The 18,169-nt window shown below is 41.6% G+C and overlaps 1 protein-coding gene across 2 annotated transcripts in view; it reads right to left on the minus strand.

Moving 5' to 3' along the window:
- Positions 1-18,169, minus strand: part of ktub (Tub domain-containing protein ktub) — a 116,116-nt gene that overhangs the window by 69,215 nt on the left and 28,732 nt on the right. The window contains exon 1 of one of the 2 annotated variants that reach the window (XM_077636985.1): positions 10,131-10,347. The exons of the other annotated variant lie outside the window; for it this stretch is intronic. Coding sequence (XP_077493111.1) covers positions 10,131-10,157 — 27 coding nt within the window. The 5' untranslated portion in view covers positions 10,158-10,347. Of the gene's footprint in view, positions 1-10,130; positions 10,348-18,169 lie in introns of those variants that run through there. 2 annotated transcript variants of the gene reach the window in all.

Consider the following 18,169-nt stretch of genomic DNA (forward strand, 5'->3'; position numbering starts at 1 on the left):
TATCTAGGTGTAACATTACATACCGCGTTAAACTGGAAGCTGCACATTGCGAAAATGCCACAGTATTCTTTTGCCCGTCTTATTCTTCCTAAATCTCAGCGAAATATCGAAACACGCATGCTAAAAACTTTATACTTCAGCTTTTCAGCTCGTAATTACTTTATTTCATAGAATCTTGGAGGTTCACTTGCAAAACTTACATCGGACCGGGTTTACGCCTATAGAATCGGGAATTGAGAATGATGGACTGTTCAGCCATAATGCGCCACCGCCCCCTTTTGTTTTTATAAAGAATAATACCGGTATTGCAGCTTCGAGATTTCCGCGTCATGCTACTCGCACAGGTTGTCCTCCTCGCGTCTCCCTTTTCGAACGCAAGCATTTCAAGCAGCCACAAATAACAGTCGTTCAGCATTACACAAGTACTTGCTTGTCGTTGCCCATATCTGGCAACGACAATGGCCAGCATCGCCTTTAGTACGCAGGGTCGAAAATTTGGAATAGGATCTCTTGTCTTAGTAACGTCTAAACCTTCTATTTCGCTGACGCCTTTTTTTTCGAAAATATTTAACTAAAGTGCAATTCGTATTGTTTGGAGCCTCTCTTTTATTGTCATTCATCTTTTATTGTCTATATTAGATTTGGCAGTGAAATTAGTGAATAACTGGTTCAGAGGCGCATGCTTATTTATATAATAAATGCAACTAGTGCTAATACATCTTTTTTTTATAAATTTCATTCTCGCCATTTTTTCATCATTTTACATATTTTTATCACTCGGCTGCTGTTCGAAAGAAAAACATTTATCCTCAACGATTTGTTTTCTTTTATTGCCTGCATTTAGGACTAGTTTTAAGATAACGATGGATTACGATGTGCTTCCACCGATGTTTAGTGCTGGTTCTCCTGGTGTTTTGGCCGTTTGAATTCAAGTTGGGTGATGGAGCAGCATTCACAATATCAGTGCTACTTAAATTGCCTATAAAACCGACCGTGGGCTTTATTGAATCTCGATATTTGCCGCGTTCTAGGCCGCGTGCCAACGATGGTAGTGTTGGCCATTGCCAACTTCTACGTTCCGCTGTTCCTCCCAGCGATTCCAAATTTTCCGCAACGCGAAAAAAAAACATTCAAGTTTGGTTTATGGGGGTTCAACATCCCAAGGCGGCTCAGGTTATGCGGTGCGCCGTAGTGAAGGGGTCCGGAAATTTCGACCACCTGGGGTTCTTTCGTGCACTGACATCGCACAGCACACGGGCCTCTAGAATTTCGCCTCCATCGAAATTCGACTGCCGCGGCCGGGATCGAACCCGCGTCTTTCGGGCCAGCTGCCGAGCGCCGTAACCACTCAGCCGCCGCGTGAAAATTAAACTGTAGTTAACAGCTTCAAGGCAAATGGTGCAGCGTTTTCAAGAACGACGTATAGCTGTTCGAAATGTCGTAAGCATCTATCGTTAGCCGGTAACCATCGTTAATAAGCACGGTTCGGAAGCAGTCTTAGCAAACACGATTTCCACTTGACAAACAATATTTGGGAGCTCTGAAGGATATTCAAAAACTAATTTGACTATAATATACTTGAACGAGCTTCGTGCGAACATTACGGTCGCTGCTATAAACCACGCCAGTTCAGCCTGCGAACGTTAACTGGTGAACCTATAGAATAGCCGTAGGCGTGATAGGCTGCAGGTGGTTACGAGAAGATTGCGGTCGTTGAAGCTAGCTGTGCCCCTCTTGACATTGCTTAGTAGAAATTTGTCCAATATTTTAAATTAGTATTTTTTTCTTATTGGGGTGAATTTAAAAAAGACAAGTTGCAAGTCAGTGCGATGTCGTGTTCAGTGCGACTAAAGAAAATCGGGAGTTTTTCTAGTCGGCATATAATTGCAGGTGCTTTTAAATAATTTAACTAATGCTGAGATTTTTGCTAAATTTAAAGCACTTATTGCTTCGCACAATTTTTATTCATTGTAAATGTCTTCTCAACGCCGCACTGATATCTGCTGAAACCTTATTTTGCATGCTCCGAATGCCAAGAGAAAATATTTAACGAATTTCCCTGATATGGTACCACTTATTCCCAACTTGACAGGGAACTATTTGTGAGCGTACTGTTTCGCATTCTCTAATTATTGATCTATTGAATGGAGATGGTCAGGCATTTGTGCAATGAAAACACGGGAGCATCTAATTTCACTATGTGGTGAGATCTCTTCCCTCCCGTCAATAGGCATTTTCTGGTCTTGTGACGTTTTTGCCTGGTTGGTAATGTGACGCTCCTCCCTCCAATGGTACTTCTCCGCTCTGATGACGTCCCTGATGATGTCACTGCCCGCCATTCAATCAGGATTTGTTTGGGCGACTCAGGACGGTGCCGGATTTTTCCTTGGTGAGAGTTCTACGCTATTGCGTGACAATGAATTTTTCAAACGTTTCATTTTTGTAGTGACTAAGACAGGGACTCAGTAAAGCCGAGTAGATCGCTTTTATTTACTTTTTTTTTCGAAATCATCGCCCTGCTTTAGTTCCAGTATTGAATCGGTCCTCATTGGTTACCGTGGTCAGGATGGTTCAGCGTCCTCTCATGCCATGGAGAATTATAATTGCTATCGGTTCATTTATCGATAACGGGCGTTTCAGACATTTGACAATTTGCTCTCATTTTTGGCCTTTATAATCAATCTTCTTGCCTAACAAATACTATGTCGAAGCCGCTGAACGCGCTTGCAATAAAATAATTACATAAAAAAGTGCCAACAATGCTCGCTCCACATTATGAACCAGACTTCAGAATTTAGTATGTGAAGAGGACATGAATCAGCTGATTTACAGTTGCCCTGCTTTGCGTTTTAAAGGTGCTGTTTGGTTGTGAAGCATGATTTAATGAAAAGTTAAGAACACACTCACAAACATGCATGTGCATGCTTGACGACGTCAGCAGTCGGGCTCACAAGTTTACGTTTTGCGTGTGTTTAAGAACACGTTATTGTACGTCTACCTCACAATCCAGTCGATTGTATTAACGCCAGTGGATGCATCATCATCATCATCTTCTTCTTCTTCATCATCGTCAGCCTGACTGCACCCACTGCAGGGCAAAGGCCTCTCCCATGTCGCTCCAATCAACCCTGTCCTTTGGCAGCTGCGCCCAACTTATGCCTGCAAACTTCTTAATCTCATCCGCCCACCTAACCTTCTGCCGCCCCGTGCTACGCTTGCTTTCTCTTGGAATCCACTCCGTTCCCCTTAAGGATCAGCGGTTATCTTGCCTTCGCATTACATGCCCTGCCCAAGCCCATTTCTTTCTCTTGATTTCGACTGGGATGCCATTAACCCGTGTTTGTTCCCTCACCCACCCTGCCCGCTTCCTCTCACTTAACGTTACACCTAACATTTTCCTTTCCATGGCTCGCTGCGTTGTCCTTAACATATCCTAATATTCACAGGAATATAATACGATGCCTTTGTATGACGAGGTATGAAAAAAGTTTCTTTCTACAGACCCGCATCTTGTAAACTTTTGCTACTGCTTGTATATACTTTTCAGTTAAGTGAAGTGAAAGACGCCCACTCACGATTGCAATTTATTATGTCATGCAAAGTCTGTCTGGCGCTCGTTATCTACTTCGTCATTCAGACTGAGTTCAGCACTGGTTCGCTAAGCATAGGTTTGCTTTGGATAGAGGTAAGTGGCCGACATACTCTGTTTACCCGCGGCCACGCTTCGATTCGATAAGTTTACTTTCTAAATAGAGAGCCAGTACTGAAGAAACGTTGCCAGTGATAATACGCGGAGTTTGTTTTCCGTCAACCCTTTCACGTTGAAATGTTGCTTGCAAAATATGCAGGATGTTGAACAAACAAACCACACCAACTTCGGCACGCCGACGTTCTATGCGATCGTTGGTGCGTTAACCTGTGTAGCCTGCATGAACGCGTCCAGGACCAGCCTGAAAAGCTCGTTGCCTGTGAATACAAACTCATCAATCAAAACCCTATTAAGGAAAGCTTTTTCTTTTTAGCAAAACTTTTCAGTCGTCTCTGAATTTGCTACTAATCACCATTACTTTTCCGCAAACAACAAGAGCTCAAGATCACAAAAGTTGTTCGGTCTTCTCATCAGTTTGTATCACGTCAACGAGGCCTTGATCGATTAATGACCAAATGTTGGAAATCTGCCTCAAAAACGGTCGTTCTTCCTTGACCGCACTAGTTTTTGCAGAAGTTGGCGGAGAACTGAGTTTCCTCAGCCTATGCTATTTGAGAAATGGTTTTGCCAGCAATTATTTTCACAGTGACACGATTCTTTTAGTTAACTCATATGCATCCATTTCAACATTTAAATTCTCTTTTCGCGTGGTGATTGGGTGATTTTTTCTCGGCATCATATATAATTATATTATCGAATGAATGATGGTTTGATTTGGGGTCGTTTAACGTCCCAAGGCGACTCAGGCTACGGCGGATGCCGCAGTGAAGGGCTCCGGAAATTTCGACCACCTGGGGTTCTTTAACGAGCACTGACATCGCACAGCACACGGGCCTCTAGAATTTCGCCTCCATCGAAATTCCACCGCCGCGACGGGATCGAACCCGCGTCTTTCGGGTCAGCAGCCGAGCGTTATAACTACTGAGCCACCGCGGTGCCGAATGAATGAATGAATGAATGAATGAATGAATGAATGAATGAATGAATGAATGACCATGGGCGAAACAGACCTGTGGAAAGAGGAAAATTTCCTGCGTCACTGAAGCACGGTTTTTTGTGCACAATTATTTGCGTGCCCATTTTTTTAAAGGAAAAACTGAGAAACTAAAACAGGAGCCGAGTTCGACCACTGTCCGCAATCAAGCCAAGTTCGAAGGACGACATACCTAAGGAGTGGCTCGCGGTATGCGAAATAGAGAGATGGAAGTACGAGTACATGAAAGACAGAGCACTGGCTCGGCTTCGACGTTCGTCCGAGCTTCGAGCCGGGACACAGAAAATCTGCATAAGTTATGAGCCTGAATCCCGCAATAACGAGGTGCCGCTTATTCCTTTCTAATTCTTTTTTCTTCTTTATTCCTTCCTTTCTTTCTTGCTTTGTTCCTGCCTGTCAGAGCAGCTTTTTGTTCTCCTTTTCAGCCACGCTGCCTCCATTTTCAGGGACGTTGCGGCGAGCCAAAATCACATCGCTGATAACAAGAAGAACAAGCTCGACACTTCCGGAAACAAATCTGCCGAAGCCGGACCAAAGAACCTTGGCGCACGGACGCAGTCACGTGAACGTTCCGCCCCTGATTATGTGGACGATGTTCCTGAATTTCAAAGTGCCTAAATGCACTGAGCATCGCCTTTGTGCTCAGTTAGACTTAATGGGCAGAAGACGGAAGACTCAACAATTTTTTTTCGTGCTTAGTGAACCGATAATTTCTCATCACTTGATTCAATGAATATACCTCTTTGCCTTCGCCCTTGAATACCATCTTTTTACGCGGTTAAAATTAGTTCTTGGCATTTTATTTTTTTTTCCACACTGTGTGTAAAATCAGAAACCTCGTTTTCCCCTGTCCTGTTGTGTAGAGGTTTGCACATTCAACCTACCTTATTCGTAATGCCCCACTGGAAGCGCCAGTGAAAAGTCAGAAAGAATTCTTCTGCTGAGGAAAAAAATCGACAAAGTTAAGGATTCAAATGCGTGCGCAATTTATAAAGCAAAGTTTTCTGCCGTCACTCGACAGCTGTGGTGTGCTGCGAACTTAATTTCGTGTCAGCTCTGAAATCCAGCTTTCTTTCGCGTCCATAAACAGCGGAGGAGTATTTACTCAGCAATTAAGCACCAGCTTTTTTCTCCGTGTGCGCGGATGTGTGTCTGTCAAACTCTTTTTTGGAAATGGAAAGCGGTGGAGAATGCGCGCGAAATTCGCGAGTTGAAGCGGAAAGCGGAGAAAACGCCGGAAACGTTATTACGCAAATCGTTGCTGTTTACACGGAACTGCCATTGCGGAGCCACAAGCTGCGAAGCTGAAAATGAACGCAGGAGCTCAAGCGCAGTTTACAAACGCAAGCAGCGACATCATTTTTACTTTCTCAAGCAAACATTGCGAAAGTAATATCAAATTCTCCTCCTCGTGTTTTCTCATGCATTCCTCCCGGCTCTGTTGTGCTGCGCACATACCTGAATCAGCTGCAGACTAGAGCGCTTAGAACACAGAAGTTTGTTTGATTCTGGTGACCGTCAAGTTCTGGACGTCGTATTATGTGGCACCGTTTCCATTTGCTCGAGGCTAACTAATGACGCGAACACTTGTTTATTTAGTTTTGAAAATTATTATTTGCTGTAACGTTCCCGTCTTGATTGCTGCAGTTAATGTGACACATTTAGTTATTATAAAAGCTCACGCAGTCCGCCTGCAGATCCGCGTTGTTAGGAAGAAGGATGCATTTTGATTTCTAATATATCTGCTCGGTAGTAAGCCGGGCTGTCGCTTTGAAGCGATAGAAAACAATTCCTTTTAGTGATAATTTTTTTACCGATAACCTGGCTCATTGATCTCCCTCAATGGCTGCTTGTTAAGATATCGGAACCAATTGACGGTGATAACAAAATTCTTGCTCACGTAACCCCTAGCGATCCACAGGTTTTACCGAAAAAAAATATTTCTTCATCATCACCTGTGCTTCTATCATCATCATCGCTATGTCATCATTGAGAAACATTTGACCATCTTCAACGCCTAAATATCTTCAAAATCGGTCAAAACTACCTCCTCCGACGCCGGCCTGTCACAACTTTTTTAACCCCAAACCTGTGCTTCTCATATCTTGATATATTCAACTAATTTTAATGTATCTTCGCTTGATACCATGTTATGTCTCTTCCAGCGATTATTGTGAAGGCTTTATTAATATTATTCGTAGTACTAGTAGTCTTAATACTACCAATCGAATAGTAGTTAGTATTGTTGATAATATGGCCTTTGTTTTATTTTTTTCCTGGTATGAAGCCGCACACGAGGAAAGCAACAGGCGGGCAACTGTCACCAAAAGAAACACAAATCACAAAAAATTCACAAAGAAACACAAACATCACACTTTTCTCATTCTACGGTAACGACCCTTCCAGTGGTTGCCACAGCAACGAAGCCACTGCTTACGTAGACGGCTACGACATATAACTGCTACTACGACTTGAAACTGATGAGGAATGGGAGCTCAGAAGCTGTCGCTATAAACAAAAAGAGCGGCGGAAGGAAAGAGGGAAAAGAAACGAAGAAAGAAAGCCAGAAGAAAAGAAATCAAGGAGGAAGGAAAGATGCAAACAAAAAGAAATAAAGGGAGAAAGAAGGCAATACATACAGAAAAAGAACGAAGAAAAATAAAGAGGGAAAGAAAAAGAAAAGAAAGGAAGGAAGGAAGAAAGAAAGAAGGAAAGAAAGGAAGATGAATAGAAAGGAAGACAAAAAGAAGGAAAGAAAGGAAGAAATAAAGAAAGAAAAAATGAGGAAAGAAGGAACGAAAGAAAGGAGAAAAGAAAGAAAAGTGGAAGAAAGAAATGAAAGAAAGAAAGGAAGAAAGAAAGTAAGAAAGATGGAAAGAAGGAAGGAAAGAAATAAAGAAAGAAAAAAGAAGGAAATAAATAAAGAATGAAAGAAGGAAAGAAAGAAAGGAATGAAGGAAAGGAACAGAGAAAGGAAGAAGAAAACGAATAAAGAAAGAAGGAAAGAAATAAATAAATAAAGAAAGAAGGAAAGAAAGGAAGAAGGAAGAAAAGGAAGCAAGGAAAGAAATAAAGAAAGGAAGAAGGAAACGAATAAAGAAAGAAGGAAAGAAAGAAATAACGAAAGAAATAAAGAAAGAAAGCAAGAAAGAAAGGAAGTAAGAAAGAAACAAGGAAAGAGATAAAGAAAGAAAGAAAGAAGGAAAAAAGGAAAGAAAGAATTGTAGCATGCGCATAGCACTCCCAGAATTGAGAGCACAAAAAACAAGGCGCCCATAATGCAAAAAAGAAGCAAGCAAGCGAAAGACCAATACATGCACTCGTTGTAATAGAAGCCCTGCTCTCGTGTCGTGGTCTGCTCGTATTCCCCAAGCGCTGGTTCGTGAACACTGACGTCTTTGTATCTACTATCCGTTCCAAAAACTTCCAGGTCACCGAACATGACTCGGGCCACTCTAGTACGTCTCGCGCTGAAAATCTCTAGAGCGTACCAAATCCTCTTCTCTGCTCACTCGTTCAGTTTTCAGTTGTCAGCAGCGCTGGCCAGTTACTCTACAAGCATCACTGTAGTATGCCTCAGTGGCTTAGAAACTCTCGAGAATACGACTCCTTGTTTGAAAATTACGTAAGGCCGCTGTTCACACTGCTTTCTCTGCTCACTGGTTAAGTTAAATCGAGGAGGAAGACATCTGCTGCGATTGGATTTCAAAAAAGGGGTCCTCGTGGAAAGAATAATGAACGCACAAGACAGTTTTTTTTTAACCATAAAACGTAGCAATTTAGTGGAAAGGACGTAGTGAAAAATCGCGTGGCAACACCAGTTACGTCTTTATCGAAACGTTGCTGGTGATTAAGAGAACAGCTTTAAAGCCAGTCGCAAATCTCTGCCGCCATTTTTAGCGTTTAATGAAGTTAACCTCTATCTTATCACTGTTATGGAATGTGCAGGGTTAAGAACAGGGGGATAAAAATGAGAAGGACACACAACTTTGCTTGTGTCCTTCTTGTGTCCGAAATGAGTTATTTTCGTTTTTGTCCAGTTGGCCCAGCGATACTCCCTTGTCCTATTACTAAATCTGAAGACAATACTTTTATGCAAGCAAACAAAATACGTTGTGCTTGCGTGAGAAACAACATAATCGGAAAATAACTTCGGAACAGTTCCTTCGATATTGGCTTAATAAGAAGTGAGTGAAACCCCTCCTTACTCCGACAAGGAACTGAGGTGAACGCATAGGTAGGCCACCAGTTAAATTAGCCCACGTGCGGTTGTCCGCAGTACAACCACCTTTTCTTTGGCGACAGTTGTCAGGCGGGATATGTGCTTCTTGTCTAACTGCGAAAGCAGTGTAATTTTCTTCTCTTTGATGGAAAAACGAAAGACTTTTTTATGAATCAGTGAATTACAATCGACGTGCTGTCTCTATCTAGTGTGGAAATCTAAAATCTGTATGCAAGAGCAAAAAAGGTGGAAAAACTCTCATCGCAAAAAAAACAAAACAATCAAACAAAACAAGTTTCTCAACAAACAGTTTGCTATAGGGTATTCATTTTAATGTATACCGGGTAATAAAGAACTGCTCGGTATGCTTGACTTTTCAGCCTTATAGGTCCACTAACGCACTTCTTCCACTACCGCAGTGAGAGAAGTTTTCATTCAATGAATATCCTGAGCGCCCTCTTTTTTTACTGAGCGGCGGAAGCCGAAAGTGCTTTCCAAGTGTGTAAAGTGTTTTATGGGCGAAGTTATGACACGGCGGCGAAAGTCAATAAACTGAGCGGGTGAGGACAGAAACTTGCCAGGGTCTTTATTGAACCCAAGGCGATGTACGTAAAATAACCGTTCACGAAGTTGATTATTCTCGGTTATAGATCGTAGGAGGAAGGTTTATCGCGTGATGGTTTTGCGCGAACTCGTCGCTCCTGCCGTAGGTTTAATATTGCATGTATAAACTTAGCCCAGCAGCTTCACGCAAGTAGTGAAGCTTCTCACTAATACCGCTTTATATCCGTGGTTAATGCTCTACTCGTGTTACAGTTAAGACACCTTGGTTTGCCCCCGCGTTATCAGTGTTCAAACGTAGCAAAAAGCATAAAACAGAGGCTAAAACTAAATGTCAAACTTCTATAAGACTAGAAAGTTTATGGAAACAATATTGTGAGGCATCACGGGACAAACAAATGACTACCACTGTGCGAAATTTTGCACTTTTTTCATTTAGCCTTCTCTCAGATCCATTCAACAAATAGTGCCAACTAGATCAACTTCTGAACTGCCTGATAAAGATCTGATTCAGACTAGTACCTACAATCAAAATAAAACAATTACAGACACTCGACAGAAGCGTGTTGTAAATCATTCAGTACTGCTCTGGTCTTCACTAGAGAAGCAAATCGGCTTGATAAAAAACACTGACTCTCACTTACCATTACAAAGAACATCAAGGGCACCATGTTGTTGCGGAATCAGGTTTGGGCGAGTGCTGACAGTGATGTTGAGGTGGATCCGTTGTTTGTCGACTACTCGAACAGTTAGCGCGAAATGCACGGACCCAACCAAAGCGAAACTGCCTGCGCATGAAACGCCATGCCGTCCAGCCCGAAGGCGCACTCCCGAAGCCGCGTCGTCTGCTCAATGAGCCCCATCGTCTGCAAGCCGCGGCGTGCGTTGGCCGCTTAAGGCGCATGCGCGAGCGTCTTTGACCCACTCGCGCCATCTGATGTGAAGTTATGAACTCAGCCCAAGCGCCGCTTCAACGCTTCGCCGTCCGCGTTCTCTCGCTAGCTCGTTGCACTCCCCCCTCCCCATTTTCCTTTTTTTTTCTTTCACAGCGCCGTAGCGATTCGTAAATAGAAAGACAGAAGTGGAGCGTGGAGCAGTAAAGGGGCTAGAGAATTTCAGTGTCGCCTCCATACCGCCCGTTCCCTTTGAAAGTCGAGTTGGTCTGCTGCGTAAAAGAAACTGGCTATCGACGCGTTTTATGGCTTCGGCTAGCGGGAAAAAAGCGCAAGTTCAATTTAGGGCGAGCCACCCACATTTGCCCCTCCCCCTTTACTCCTCGCCAGCGGTCAATAATCCACCTCATTTGGGCCTGGCATCGTGCAAAATTTATGAACGGCACCGACAAGTTCGGCAGTATACGGCGGATACCAAAAGTTTCGAGACTTCGTTTAACGTTCCCGCTTCTTTATCGCACGCCTCTCAATCTGCGAACTTTTCGTTGTTTATGCTAGGCTTACGAAACCCCCTCGCTTCTTGATGAAGGTTTCCATCAAGAAAAGTTGGGCCAATCTCTTCCAGTCCAGGCAGTGACGAGACGAAGGGGAGAGAAAGATGCCGGGGGGTCCTGATCACGGACGGCACCGTGTCTTCGGCGCCATAAAGAATGGAGACAGATGTTACTTCTTGGCACGCTTGGTTTGCCAGCCAACGATGCGTTGAGCACGTGTTCTTTTGTACCCAGGCTGCCCCACTTTCGTTGTCTACGCTTTAGCGTAGCGCTGTGGAAAACGATGGGCTCTTTTAGGTTTCCGACTCGGGCAGCTACTTAGGCAAAAGATCGTTGCTCTTAATAAACAAAATACCAAGCTACTGCCCCATTCTGCAGTGTGTTTCCCTCGCCCACCCACCCCAATTCCATCTTTTTTCTCGCTTAAGCACTGAAATAGAAATTTTTTTCGTTTTTTTGGGACGCCCCAGAAATTCAGACAAAGTAGAGCGCTTCGCGTTCTCTTTGTAGTCTATGCTTGTAACTCACGCAAGGTTGTGTAAGGTTGAGTGCAGTTTTAAATTTTAAGTAGCTGTATATACAAATAAAGTACTTAATTATATCAGCTTCGTGCTTCGGGCCCACCTTCACGCATAGTCCTCTTCCTTTCTTCCTTTCTTTCTTTCTTTCTTTCTTTCTTTCTTTCTTTCTTCCTTTCTTTCTTTCTTCCTTCCTTCCTTTCTTCATTCCTTCCTTCCTTTCTTCCTTCCTTTCTTCCTTCCTTTCTTCCTTCCTTCCTTCCTTCCTTCCTTCCTTCCTTTCTTTCTTTCTTTCTTTCTTTCTTTCTTCGCTTCTATCTTTCTTTCTTTGTTTCGTTCTTTTGCCGTTTCTTATATCGTTCTTTCATTCCTTTCTTTCTTTCTTTCTTTCCTTCATTCTTCCTTTCTTCCTTCCTTTCTCTTTCTTTCTTTCTTTCTTGCTTCCTTCCTTCCTTTCTTCATTCCTTCCTTCCTTTCTTCCTTCCTTTCTCTCTCTTTCTTTCTTCCTTCCTTCCTTCCTTCCTTTCTTCCTTCCTTTCTCTTTCTTTCTTTCTTTCTTCCTTCCTTCCTTTCTTCATTCCTTCCTTCCTTCCTTTCTTCCTTCCTTCCTTACTTACTTTCTTCCTTCCTTTCTCTTTTTTTCTTTCTTTCTTCCTTCCTTCCTTTCTTCATTCCTTCCTTTCTTCCGTCCTTTCTCTCTCTTTCTTTCTTTCTTCCTTCCTTCCTTTCTTCATTCCTTCCTTCCTTTCTTTCTTCCTTCCTTCCTTCCTTTCTTTCTTTCTTTCCTTCTTTCTTTCTTCCTTCCTTCCTTCCTTCCTTTCTTCATTCCTTCCTTCCTTCCTTTCTTCATTCCTTCCTTCCTTTCTTCCTTCCTTTCTCTCTCTTTCTTTCTTTCTTTCTTCCTTCCTTTCTTCATTCCTTCCTTCCTTTCTTCCTTCCTTCCTTCCTTCCTTACTTTCTTCCTTCCTTTCTCTTTCTTTCTTTCTTCCTTCCTTCCTTTCTTCCTTCCTTTCTCTCTCTTTCTTTCTTTCTTCCTTCCTTTCTTCATTCCTTCCTTCCTTCCTTCCTTCCATCCCTTCTTTCTTTCTTCGCTTCTATCTTTCTTTCTTTGTTTCGTTCTTTTGCCGTTCTTTATATCGTTCTTTTATTCCTTTCTTTCTTTCTTTCTTTCTCTTCTTTCTTTCTTTCTTTCCTTCATTCTTCCTTTCTTCCTTCCTTTCTCTTTCTTTCTTTCTTCCTTCCTTCCTTTCTTCATTCCTTCCTTCCTTTCTTCCTTCCTTTCTCTCTCTTTCTTTCTTTCTTCCTTCCTTCCTTTCTTCGTTCCTTCCTTCCTTCCTTTATTTCTTTCTTTCTTCGCTTCTATCTTTCTTTGTTTCGTTCTTTTGCCGTTCCTTATATCGTTCTTTTATTCCTTTCTTTCTTTCTTTCTTTCCTTCATTCTTCCTTTCTTCCTTCCTCTCTCTTCCTTTCTTTCTTTCTTTCTTCCTTCCTTCCTTCCTTCCTTTCTTCATTCCTTCCTTCCTTTCTTCCTTCCTTTCTCTCTCTTTCTTTCTTTCTTCCTTCCTTTCTTCCTTCCTTCCTTCCTTCCTTATTTCTTTCTTTCTTCGCTTCTATCTTTCTTTGTTTCGTTCTTTTGCCGTTCCTTATATCGTTCTTTTATTCCTTTCTTTCTTTCTTCCTTTCTTTCTTTCTTTCTTTCTTTCTCTCTCTCTCTCTTTCTTTCTTTCTTTCCTTCATTATTCCTTTCTTCCTTCCTTTCTCTTTCTTTCTTTCTTCCTTCCTTCCTTTCTTCATTCCCTCTTTCCTTTCTTCCTTCCTGCCTTTCTTCCTTCCTTTCTCTTCCTTTCTTTCTTTCTTCCTTCCTTTCTTCATTCCTTTCTTCCTTCCTTTCTTTCTTTCTTCGCTTCTTTCTTTGTTTCGTTCTTTTGCCGTTCCTTATTTCGTTCTTTTATTCCTTTCTTTCTTTCTCTCTTTCTTTCTTTCCTTCATTCTTCCTTTCTTCATTCCTTCCTTTCTTCTTTCCTTCCTTTCTTCATTCCTTCCTTCCTTTCTTCCTTCCTTCCTTTCTTCCTTCCTTTCTCTTTCTTTCTTTCTTTCTTCCTTCCTTCCTTTCTTCATTCCTTCCTTCTTTCCTTTCTTCCTTCCTTCCTTCCTTTCTTTCTTCCTTCCTTCCTTCCTTCCTTCCTTCCTTCCTTTCTTTCTTTCTTTCTTTCTTCGCTTCTATCTTTCTTTGTTTCGTTCTTTTGCCGTTCCTTATATCGTTCTTTTATTCCTTTCTTTCTTTTTTCCCTTCATTCTTCCTTTCTTCCTTCCTTTCTCTTTCTTTCTTTCTTTCTTCCTTCCTTCCTTTCTTCCTTCCTTCCTTTCTTCCTTCCTTTCTCTTTCTTTCTTCCTTCCTTCCTTTCTTTCTTTTTTCGCTTCTATCTTTCTTTCTTTGTTTCGTTCTTTTGCCGTTCCTTATATCGTTCTTTTATTCCTTTCTTTCTTTCTCACTTTCTTTCTTTCCTTCATTCTTCCTTTCTTCCTTCCTTTCTCTTTCTTTCTTTCTTTCTTTCTTCCTTCCTTTCTCCATTCCTTCCTTCCTTTCTTCCTTCCTTTCTCTCTCTTTCTTTCTTTCTTCCTTCCTTCCTTTCTTCATTCCTTCCTTCCTTCCTTCCTTCCTTTATTTCTTTCTTTCTTCGCTTCTATCTTTCTTTCTTTGTTTCGTTCTTTTGCCGTTCCTTATATCGTTCTTTTATTCCTTTCTTTCTTTCTTTCTCTCGTTCTTTCTTTCTTTCTTTCTTTCCTTCATTCTTCCTTTCTTCCTTCCTTTCTCTTTCTTTCTTTCTTCCTTCCTTCCTTTCTTCATTCATTCCTTCCTTTCTTCATTCCTTCCTTCCTGTCTTCCTTCCTTCCTTTCTTCCTTTCTCTTTCTTTCTTTCTTCCTTCCTTCCTTTCTTCCTTCCTTCCTTTCTTCATTCCTTCCTTCCTTTCTTCCTTCCTTTCTTCCTTCCTTCCTTCCTTCCTTACTTTCTTTCTTTTTTTCTTTCTTAGCTTCTATCTTGCTTTGTTTCGTTCTTTTGCCGTTCCTTATATCGTTCTTTTATTCCTTTCTTTCTTTCCTTCTTTCTTTCTCTCTTTCTTTCTTTCCTTCATTCTTCCTTTCTTCCTTCCTTTCTCTTTCTTTCTTTCTTCCTTCCTTCCTTTCTTCATTCCTTCCTTCCTTTCTTCCTTCCTTCCTTTCTTCCTTCCTTTCTCTTTCTTTCTTCCTTCCTTCCTTTCTTCATTCCTTCCTTCCTTTCTTTCTTCCTTCCTTCCTTCCTTCCTTCCTTCCTTTCTTCCTTCCTTCCTTCCTTCCTTCCTTCCTTCCTTCCTTCCTTCCTTTCTTTCTTTCTTTCTTTCTTCGCTTCTATCTTTCTTTTTGTTTCGTTCTTTTGACGTTCCTTATATCGTTCTTTTATTCCTTCCTTTCTTTCCTTCTTTCTGTTTTCCTTCCTTTCCTCACTGCTTTATTACATCTCTATTTGTTTGTTTCTGCCGTAAATTCTTATTTATTAATCTTTCTTTTCCACCTCACTTACTTCCTTGCCTTCTTTCTTTTTTGTTTCTTTCCTTCTTTTTCTATTCCTTCCTCTCGTCTGTCCTTCGTTATCTCCTTTCTCTCTACCTTCCTTACTTACTTCTCTATTTCGTCTATTCTTTTCTCTTCCTTTCATAATTTCTTTACTTTTCTCTTTCTTTCTTTCTTTCTTCCTTAATTTTTATTAATTTCTATCACCTCTTCTTTTCCTTTTATTTTCTTCTGTTCCTTCTTTATTTCTTTCCGTGCTTCTTCTTTCTGTTCTTTGTTCTTTTCCTCTTCATTTCTTTGTCTTCTCTTCCTTTCTTTATTGCTTTAATAATTGTGTGTTTATTTCTCTCAGCTATACTCTCTTAATTTCTTTCATTCTTTTCTTTCCGTCTCACTTTCTTTCCTTCTTTCTTTTTTTACTTCCTTTATTTATTACTTGATTTATTGTCTCGTGATTTCTTTCAATCGTACTTTCTTAATTGATTCTTTTCCACCTGCCTTTCTTCTTTCTTTCGTTTCTTCTTTCTTTCTTTGTTCTTTCCTTTCTTTTCACCTTCATTAGTTCTTTCTCCTTTTCTGTGTTTGATTTTTCTCTTCATTTCTTTATTTCTTTCTACCATACCTTCTGTTTTAATTTCTTGCATTCGTTCTTCTCCACCTCACTTTTCTTTCATTCTTTCTTCTTCAATTGACCTGGTGGGCTAGTTTGCACTACCCGGTGAAAACGAAGCCTGAAAGACAAGAATGTCATTCCCCTTCTTATTTCCTCTTTTTTGTCACGTGATCTTTCTTTCTTTTCTGCCTTCTAAGGTTGTGAGAAATAGAGACTGGCCGGTACTATGTTTTTGTTGTCTTCATACTTTGCTACTTATTTATTTCATACGTCTCTTCAAAGAGGCTTCTTTTAAGTGAAACATGCATCCAGTTTTTTTTTTTTTTTCAGTAAGCAAGAACACTCGTCAAATATTAGTAACTGAAACAGACTACAGGGTTTCGCGTAGCCTGTGCTCATTGAACTGATGAACTTAGGTTACACTAGTTTTGAAAGTGCTGGTAAGCTTTAGTTTTTAAATTTATCGTGCGATACTATGAAAACTTGCGTCAACGTGCTTATTATTATAGAATGAAGAAGCATTACCAGCGAATGGACGCGTCGCTCGTACCCCTGTGAGGATGTATCGGACGGGTCTGGCATCGTCTCCGCTTTGTTCCTTGTTCCACATCGGGTGTGTGCGGTGATTTAGACCATTTTCTTACGTGCTGTCCAGTGTACAACGCGGAAAGTTGTGTGTCGTTCGCTTCCCTCAAGAATACAGGAGCCCTTCACAGTTACCTTTACTACATTGTCTAGCCACGCGGAAAACAGTCTTGTAGAAAGGAAGCTTCACGCCTACTTTCAAAGTTCCTCCAGGACCCGTATCTGGACTCCAGATGGTGACAGCAGGGGTTGACTTTTGACTGTTATGAGTGATTGTGTTTATAGCAATGTGCATCAGTCAGGACTGGGGTATGTGCTTGATTTGTTGAAGTCATTTAACATTAAAGTGTCGGCAGAATCCGCACGGCTAACCCCACCTGCTACCTCATCCTCCGGTCAATGCTATTACGTGATTAAAGCGACTGGAGAAATTTCGCAGCTCTTCTCCGTATGACGATTCCAAGTGGTTTTAATGAAATGAACCAATGCTTAAATTTTTCTGCAATGCTCTTTCAAAATATTTTTTGTTTTTAACTAACTCAGCACGCCGAGGATGTCTGTTCTACGCCTCACTGATGAGTGTTTAATTTCTTTCATGCCGCTGTATGCCAGATTTTAAAGCAAGTTTTTGTAATTTGGTCTCATTTTGTCGATTCCAGCTTGCAAGGCAAGCATCCGTCAATGTAAAAAATGATTTTTGAGTAATATATCAGCTGACTACAAAATAGCAGGCATTTATTGGATGGTAAACAGTTTTCTCGCTTCTAAATAACTGATATTGTAAATCGTTTAGACCTTATGATTCTCTTTCACTCGGATTTTATTTCCGCAATGACTACCGTAATTTTGTTAGTCGGTTTAATCAATCTTTTTTGCTTACTTTGAGCAAGATTCGAGCAATGTTTTTCTATATAGTGAAAAAATAATATCGGCTCCTTCTATCGATCACCGACTTTGATCACTGCTCATCGACTATTGGTCATCGAGAATCTGCGAAGTATTCCAAGAGAGAAAAGAAAAGTCAAGCATTTTATGTTGTCTCTCCCCGCACCCATCACAGGACAGCTTTGTATTCATGCGCAGTATGTCGTTACACAGTCGCGCGAACGACGGTGCCAGTTATCATTGCCTCCAACTTCCGATCCCATAGCTACAGTTGATAAGCCTCACTTACACCAGATATCTGGCAGCATCCTATAGTTTGAGCTTGCACGAGTTTCGGGTGCGATGTCAATAACAGGAGAATGTTTATGTGTTTAAGGGTAGGAAGGCAGGCGTAGCTCACATTGTGTTTTCTCTTACCCAAACACAAATCATTACTGCGTAACGAATTCCGCAAGGATGCTGGCGGTAAATCGAGTAGATGTTACAGAGAAATAACAAACTCCGAGTTTGCGAAAGCCCCCGCAAGCTATGAAAATATTGCCTCCTGCGTGCTACCCGAAAAGTTCAGTGCAGCATGCCAAAGGTGCTAAACGTGCGATTCAATTGGTTACATGTTCAAATGATTTTCTAACAAGCTGAAGAAGAACTTTTTGCGACTGGTCGCTGACTTGGCGGATGTCGTCACCTCATCTTTATACGTGAATAAGTTGTAAAAGGCGCCTTGCGCCAATCACGCTCACCGCTGTCTCGGGGAGGTGACCAGTTCCGCGAGTTCCTCGCGCTAATTGGCTAAAGGGAGCCTCGGGTCACACTACACTGCACGCTACTTATTTTTCACACTGGAAATACTGCAGCGATTGCCACACTCCAGCGAAGCTGGCGATGTTCACGGCGCGCGAAGCTTTCGCGTTGAAAACAAAACCCTTGTACAACACTCTAAGCTTTACCATCAAGCTTTCGGTGCGATTGCAGCAAACGTGGGGATCGAGAGAAGTCTGACGTAACCGCTAAGCCTGTACGAAGAAACATCTCGTCCTCATCTCACTTTTTTACCGCCGGCGGCGCCACCGCGCCCGCATGACAAA

The sequence above is a fragment of the Amblyomma americanum genome, chromosome 9, assembly GCF_052857255.1.
Source record: "Amblyomma americanum isolate KBUSLIRL-KWMA chromosome 9, ASM5285725v1, whole genome shotgun sequence".
Taxonomy (NCBI): Eukaryota; Metazoa; Arthropoda; class Arachnida; order Ixodida; family Ixodidae; genus Amblyomma; species Amblyomma americanum.